The 8,444-nt window shown below is 39.1% G+C and overlaps 1 protein-coding gene across 2 annotated transcripts in view; it reads left to right on the top strand.

The window, feature by feature from the left end:
- Positions 1-5,637: 5,637 nt before the first annotated feature.
- Positions 5,638-8,444, top strand: part of LOC147032902 (melanocyte protein PMEL-like) — a 32,743-nt gene continuing 29,936 nt past the window's right edge. For both annotated transcript variants that reach the window (XR_015055399.1, XM_085870922.1), the window contains exon 1: positions 5,638-5,903. Coding sequence is in view for 1 of the 2 variants with exons in the window: in XM_085870922.1 (XP_085727048.1) it covers positions 5,834-5,903 (70 nt within the window). In the remaining variant the exon portion in view is untranslated. The remainder of the gene's footprint in view (positions 5,904-8,444) is intronic.

Below are 8,444 nucleotides of genomic sequence, written 5' to 3'. Positions count from 1 at the left end.
CGAAAAAAAAATGTGCAAGTGCAAATGAGGTTTGTGCTGGGCACACGCTTTGTTACACATGCCAGTCGACCCATCCTTGTGTACACGCCGTAGTGCATGATCTGTGGATGTAATAGCACAAGATTCACAAAAGTTTTTGAAGGTTTCCCGCAAAAAAAATCATTCCAAAATGAGTCGAAACATGATGGCTGTTGATGAAGTGTTGAGCTCAGATGAGGAAGGAATAGATGATGAGGATGATTATAGTAATGAGAGTGATTTTGAGTCAGAGAATGACTTTTCAAATGGAGAAAGTGAAACTAATAGTCCTGATGACAATGCTGGGGGGAGTTCCCAAAGGTGTTGGTAGGGGGCATGGTTGAGGTCGAGGGCATGGTCATGGTGGAGGAAGCGGAGGGGATAGACGAAGGCCTGACTCCTCCCAAGGATGGACAAGAGCCACTGCAGGGTTCAATGAACACCAGTTGACACCTAATGAGCAACCAGGGCCTAAAAATTTACCAAATGTAATAAATGTGGAAAGTACTCCACTTGACTATTTTAGCTTGTTCTGGGAAGATGTCCTTTGGGATTTACTTCTTACAGAGACTAATTGCCAAGTTGAACATGTGATTGTAGCCAAACCAAACAATGATGCAGCAAAATCTTTCCAACAATAGCCTCTTACTTTGGCAGAGTTGAAGGCATTTTTGGGTCTCCGAGTCACCATGGAAATATTGATACATAAAGATAGGTACGAGCAGTACTGGCGGTCGAAGCACGTGACACTAACTTACACACCCGGTTCTCCAAAGGTCAAAGGTCACGTGGTTCCTTACAATCCGGTCTCCCCTACATTGTGTGAATGAGGAAGATCCCTAGCTTGAAAAGACTGATAAAATATACAAGACTCGCCCAGTGTTAAATTGCTTGATTGAGAAGTTCAAGCATTACTTTGTTCCAGATTGTGAACTCTCACTTGATGAGGGAATGATCCCCACTCAAACCAAACGTCGTTCAAACAGTACATAAAGGACAAGCTGATCCATCGGGGAATCTTTTCCATTTTGTGATCGTGAAAATGGGTAGAGAAACTGTCAGGAACTTGTAGGAGATGTTCAATCTACTGGAGCAGCATTTGCTAATCGACCATCAGCAGAGTTTCAGGACAAGCGATGACTGAAACGGGATGCTCACCAATGGTGTAGAAAAGGCTCCACATGCGACTACCAATATAATCGTTGTCTTGTGTGCAGAGCGAAGTACCTTATGGCTAAGCAAAGGAACCCGAGGGCAAAGGATAAGGACTTGGCAAAAACGTTTCTCGACAACACACTGGTGCACGAACTGTGAAGAATTATTACGTATTGGAAAGCCAGGCAATAACTGCTTCTTTGACTGGTACCACTAAGTAGAGTATTGGTGATAAACTCAACAAAGAAGAAAGCAAGATAGTCTTTGATTCAAACTACCATTTATTTGTAATTACACGGCTAGAAAAACATTTTTACAGGCAGAAAACAAAAATAAAACAAATTTCAAATTTTCAGTTATTTTTCTCCAGGGAGTCCAGGTGGGGGAGTTGAAAGTCCAAGGAGCTCAGTTAAAAAGGTTTTTAAAAAAATCGTTGTGGCCTGTTCCAAGTTGAGGCATGGTTGAGCAGGCCAAAAAACATGGTGAATACCCCAGCAAGGTAACCCAGGATGAAGCAACAAATAAAACAAGCAGTCATAGACCGGTAATTACGAAATCGTCAACTTGACCTCTGACCTTGTCTAATAAAAGCTGTCTCTCGCGAAGGTAGCGACGCAAACCAGAAGTTTCTACGATGATTCTGAACCAAACCTCTCATAAAACATCCGATTTTTACCAGAATTTCGACAACCGAGTGTTAAGCATACTTCACTGTTACCAAAATTGAAGACAGAATTGAAATTGACTTTAAAACGAGCGTGTAATGCCGTGTGTTACAATCCCCCTCATTAGCATAATCTTCAGTTAAGCCTCAAATACGACACCCGACATAAATCTAATAAAACGTCCTATTTTTACAAGAATTTCGACAACCGAGTATTAAGCATACTTAGCCATTACCAAAAGTGAAAACAGGATTGAAATTGACTTTAAAACGAGCGCGTAATGCCGTGTGTTACAATCCCCCTCATTAGCATAATCTTAAGTTTAGCCTCAGCCACGACACCCGACATAAATCTCATAAAACATCAGATTTTTATCAGAATTTCGACAACCTAGTGTTAAGCATACTTAACTGTTACCAAAAGTGAAAACAGAATTGCGTTCCGAGTTAAAATGAACTCGTAACATCGACTGAAGCAAAAATCTCCATTTCTCCACGCAATTATTTAATATTATTTTATCAAAGTCACAAAACCGTAATATTCGGCCATCCACCAACAATCTTTACATAATCCGACGGCTTAGCGAGTCAGGCATGCGACGATAACCTTTATTGGGATAAAAAATGACTTTTAAACACCATCTTTATCGAAAACACCGTCAACACGCACACGCAAAACCTTTACGTGACTCAACGCCACCTCTGCTCGAGCGCGCTGCTCCACGTGACGAACCGTCATGCGGCGAGTGAATTTTTTTTATACAATCTTAAAACGTCTCCAAAACATCCGATTTTTACCAGAATTTCGACAACCGAGTATAAAGCATCCAAAGCGATCGCAAAAACCAAAGACAAAATTAAAATCGAAGTTAAAACGAACTCGTAACGTCGACCAAAGCAAAAATACTCCATTTCTCCACATGAATTTACAGAATTATGTTTGACGTCACTGTGACCTTGACCTTTGACTGATTTTGACCAAAATCTAATCAGCGCTAGCCATCACCCTCCTGAATCAAGTGGTGTAGCTTGACATTGGTAGCTTCTTCCGTTCTCGAGTTATCGTGCCTACAAAAAACCACACAAACACACACACAAACAAAGAAACACACAGAGGACGGAAGTGATCAATATACTTGCGAAATCTTTAGATTTCGTAAGTAAAAATTTATGCTCAATAAAAAACTAACCAATGTCGTGATGTCAAACTTCAGTCTAACAAATATTTTAAACAAGATATGGATGGTGATGGTTTTGAGAGTCGCTAACAATATTGCCATCACATAACAATCCCTACATCACTGCCTCCCTACTATTGTCTAGCTAAGAGTATTAGAAACTCCTCTATTTCAATTCAGCAAACGTATAAGAAGCTGCTATACAATTTCAGGGAGTTCTTGCAAATAGCAGTTGTTTTTCCTACTGGTTTGTTTTTATTAAGTGAGACTAACCAATCACAAATGCAGATAATTATAGAATGCTGTTATTGGAAATGTGCATAAGCCTACAGTTTGTAAGAAGTTTATGTTTATGTAGTGGAATTAACATTGTAGTCGGGTTGCTAATTTGTAGTCTCAGTATGTGGCTACACTACAAGAGTAATCAAGTACTTTTGTAACAAGTGGAGTGTTTGTAGAAGTTTGAAGAAATAACTGTTGAAGTGTAAAGGAGGCAACTCTCAAACAGCTCTGGCTGCTGCCTTTCCAGCCACAGCCAGAGCATGGTGCTTGTTGATATTGAGAGTTTTAAAGATGTAAATTTTTATTGAAGCAGGATGTTGTACTACAATAGCGAAGCAATTGTCCAGTTTCTTGTTCTATAAATCTTTTAATATATATATATATATATATATATATATATATATATATATATATATATATATATATATATATTATTATTTTTTTTTTTTTTAACCATTCCACTTTTGTCCTCCTTTGTGGAATTTGTATTGGTGACAAAGAGGACATAAAACCTCCACAAGGACGGAAATGCGATGCAAACATTCCTGTCTTTAGTGCATTCCCATAACCTCGCGGTCTCATGATCTTCACAAGGCTCATCATGTGCCAGATTCCAGAGAAGCTCCTGACTTGTTTGTGCGGACATTCAATTTTGCCTCACCATCTCTTCATCCATTGGCGTGCAAAGCTGTCACTGCAGTTGCAATTCAATTATTCAACATCCTCCCTTTCAGTGTTGCAGCAGAATTCTCATCGCAACTTACACACGAGGGTTTTTGCCGTTGCCTTTCCAACAGCGGCCAGAGTAGAAATTTGAAATTTGTGGGATTTGCAGCAATAGCAATTGAATTACACTGGGTGGTTTGCCTTTGCCTTCCCAGAAGCAGCCAGAGCAGGAATTTGGAATTTCTTAGATTTGCAGCAGTAGCAAAGGAAATACACTGCGTGGTTTGCCACTGCCTTATCAGCAGCAGCTAGAGCAGGAATTTGGAATTTGCTTAGGGTGCCGACAATAAATTGCCTCCTCTTTGTCGAAGGACATTGTGGGATCTTAAACATCCACCAACTCTTGCTAGTAAATGAGATAGCCAGCTTTACATCCTTCCAAGGGACTGCGCACATGCATTGATTCGATACCTTGCTTGCAAAGTACGAATCCAACAGTTTTATAGTCGGGTTGGGAATCCAACCCAAACTAATTAGTTCAAAGAGAAAGTGCTACCTCTGCACCATCCTGTTGCACTCCATAAATACACAACCATTAATTATTCTACATATCAATTACCTATAGGCTCCTTCTCCACTGTTTACATTCCCTAATATACAGTATACATAATTATTAAGTATAATATTAAAACAATGAGCTGAATACTTTTGGTAATAACCTTTAAGAAATACCATCAGAACTTTGAGATGTTACATTGAGCCCGCTGTCACATCTGCTGAAGCTCGCTGGTGGACCTTTAAAGTCCCATGATGCCTGTCGATAACGGTAGGCCACTGTGTGCCGGTGTTCTAGTTAAATTCCAAAATGTTGTCTCATCTCGGATCTCGGGGGACACCGTGTCAGTGGCGTATACATATAACTGCGTCCCAGGAACGATGCAATCAGTAGTGTAACGTTTTCATATAATCCCCAGTCCATTCGACACTTTCAATTTTAAAAATTGAAACTTTTTTTGAAACTTGAAAAAAATTGAAAGAAATAAACTTTTAAAATTTTCAGACTGAACTGACTTTCAGACTTTAAAAATCTGAACTGCTGAGAATATGACATGTCGTTGGTTTGCAAATAGCATATGTTCGGTTTTTCTAAGTGATTGCGCTTTCAGGTATCTTGAGACTTGTTATATTGTTCGTTTCTTTCAAGGAGCAGTTACGCGATCAAGGTCTTCAAAACAATTGTTATCAATCCTATCTATGTCTTGCATACGTTTCTCCTTCGACCTATATTTGTCCACTTTGAACAAGACTGAGTAGCGGTTTTTGAATTGTTTTTAAATAAGTATCAATCACTATGTGGTTTTGAGGGTCTTTACTTGCAATGATTTCACTCAATGATCAGGCAGCGTGGGGGGCTGGAAGTGGATGCACTAATCCATGACGGTGGCAAAAGTTTCCTAAACATTAGGAGCAAATTGATGAAAGTTACGATTCGCTCACCAAAATGGAGGTCCCCGAAGATGTTACCCGTCATCTGTGACATAAGCAGTAAAGGTGATGTGCCATGCACCGGCACCCATCACGTGACATTTCGCTGCCAACGATCATTTCTCGTGTGACACCCTGCGCAGCATATAAGGGGAACCGCTAATTCAATTCAGATCATTGTCAGCTGAAGTCGGTTCGGTAATGGGTGCAACGTCGCGTATCGAGTGAGTGTACTTCCAGTGCTTGATACAATCTCTTATCGATAAAGAGGAGCTTCCTGGCTACCAGGGTTTCTTCGCAAGGCACCGAGGAACGCACGTCGCTGCAAAGCCAGCACAAAAATCTGCAGCCTCGGGTTGACTTTGTCATCTGTCATCAATCGTCTATGGCACGGGTACTTGACTCCCAGGCCATCTTCCTGCTGTTGCTGACCTGGAGTTTCTGCACAGCCCAAGGTTTGCCCTTTTTGTTCGGTCCTTTTATTGACAATCGTAAGTTTATATAGTTATAGCCCTGAGTTTTTGTGTGTTGCACCTACTAGTAATCATCAAGTTTGGTGTTTTTGATGTTAGACCATTTTATGAGCTAATAATAACTGCAAAGGTGAATGTCAAAAAGGTGAGTTATTTGAAGGCTTAGCAATAAATCCACATGGAACTATAACGACACTTGGTAGAGCACATACCTCCGCCAGGTTGAACCGTTTCGGTTTTGTATCCCACCGATAGGCAAGATCTGGATTTGGACCTGAACCAAAATCTAATCGGCTTGTTCTTGTCACCTACCCAACTCGCCAACCAAGTTTCGTCCATATCCGTCCCCAACTGTTTGATGCATCATGTTTGGCCTCATCTCTCACAATGGTGAAAAATCACTTGGAGATTTATTTTGATAATTCTCTTATTCGAATCCAGATCTTCACCAAAATCTAAATAATTCGTTGTTGCTACACACCCAATCTGTCCACCAAGATTTGTCCGAATCTGCCCACTTGCCCACAAGATTTGCCCACTGCCCACCAAGATTTGTCCGAATCCGTCCATAACGTTTTCAAGATATCCTGCCATACATCGCTTTTAGCCCGATCTCTCAATTGTGAAGAATCCCTTTAAAACTTCTCGTACTTGGATCTGTATCTTCACAAAAATCGAGATAATTAAGCACCAAACTTGTCCACAAAGTTATAAACCTGTACTACTATCTGTCCGTACTTTTTTTGAGATATCCTGCTCACAGATTATTTCATCTGGCTGTGGGGGAAGGGCACCGGCTGCCACAAAGCTATAACAAGGAAATTGAACGTAGGAGGTGGTGGCCATTCCACCCATCATGCCTGTGCTACACCAACACCAGATTAAATTAATCTGTCAAGCTAATGACTTCATTTCAATGGGGGGGGGGGGATGGCAGATTAGGGATGATAAAAGGATAAGGGGATGAGAAAAGTGTGGCAGACTCAGGGATATCACCAGCGTCTTAGAAATAAAATAAACGATTAGTAACGAAGAGTATTTTAATTTCATTTTATTGGTGGGTGAACGCTGTTTTCGGATGAAGAATGACCATTCTTCATTCCATGCATTCGCTACTTTCCGAGTGAAAGACCCTTAAATTACAACCGTCTTAACTCTCCTCTCCATTACTCCTATAGCCCCTGATCCAATCTTTGTCCATTCTGCTGAGGAACCCTTCTGTACTTGTTCTTTTTTTTTCTACACCTGTACTACTTTCATTAAAAGCATAGCTCTGAGTGAACGGTAGCTCATATTCCACCAGCAAGTGTCAACCGATCTACATATAAGTGTCACGTGCAGGCACAGAGACAGCATATTGTCACTACTTCCTTTAATACAACGGAGACTGCAAATTAGAGGTCGACCGACGATGGGTTTTTCAAGAGCCAATGCAGAGACCGATATTTAGAGAGCAGGGGGGGGGGGCGATGAGCGATATAATGCCGATTATATGCATCCAATTAAACAAAAAAAATTTTTAAGTGAGAATTGCACAAAATTGTTAAGGTTAAATGAACATTTATTTTACACAATATTAACTTCGCTTGCTTGTTCATGCACAACAACACCGTACAATGTAGGCTACCGATATAATGCCGATTATATGCATCCGATTGAACAATAAAAAAAATATATATATATATATATATATATATATATATTTTTTTTTAAAGTGAGAATTGCACAAAATTGTTAAGGTTAATGAACATTTATTTTACACAATATTAACTTAGCTTGCTTGTTCATGCCCAACATCACCGTACAATGTTGGCTTCCGATATAATGCCGATTATATGCATCCGATTAAACAATATAATTTTTTTTAAAGTGAGAATTGCACAAAATTGTTAAGGTTAATGAACATTTATTTTACACAATATTAAATTAGCTTGCTTGTTCATGCCCAACATCACCGTACAATGTTGGCTTCCGATATAATGCCGATTATATGCATCCGATTAAACAATATAATTTTTTTTAAAGTGAGAATTGCACAAAATTGTTAAGGTTAAATGAACACTTATTTAACACAATATTAACTTAGCTTGCTTGTTCATGCCCAACATCACCGTACAATGTTGGCTTCCGATATAATGCCGATTATATGCATCCGATTAAACAATATAATTTTTTTTAAAGTGAGAATTGCACAAAATTGTTAAGGTTAAATGAACACTTATTTAACACAATATTAACTTAGCTTGCTTGTTCATGCCCAACATCACCGTACAATGTTGGCTTCCGATATAATGCCGATTATATGCATCCGATTAAACAATATAATTTTTTTTAAAGTGAGAATTGCACAAAATTGTTAAGGTTAATGAACATTTATTTTACACAATATTAAATTAGCTTGCTTGTTCATGCACAACAACACCGTACAATGTAGGCTACCAATATAATGCTGATTATATGCATCCGATTGAACAATATATATATATATATATATATATATATATATATATATATATATATATA

Source organism: Eptatretus burgeri, chromosome 2 (genome assembly GCF_056783735.1).
Source record: "Eptatretus burgeri isolate ZD-2024b chromosome 2, Ebu_testis_v1, whole genome shotgun sequence".
Classification (NCBI taxonomy): Eukaryota; Metazoa; Chordata; class Myxini; order Myxiniformes; family Myxinidae; genus Eptatretus; species Eptatretus burgeri.
Note: the sequence above shows the minus strand (reverse complement) of the source record. Positions and strands in the feature narration are given on the sequence as shown.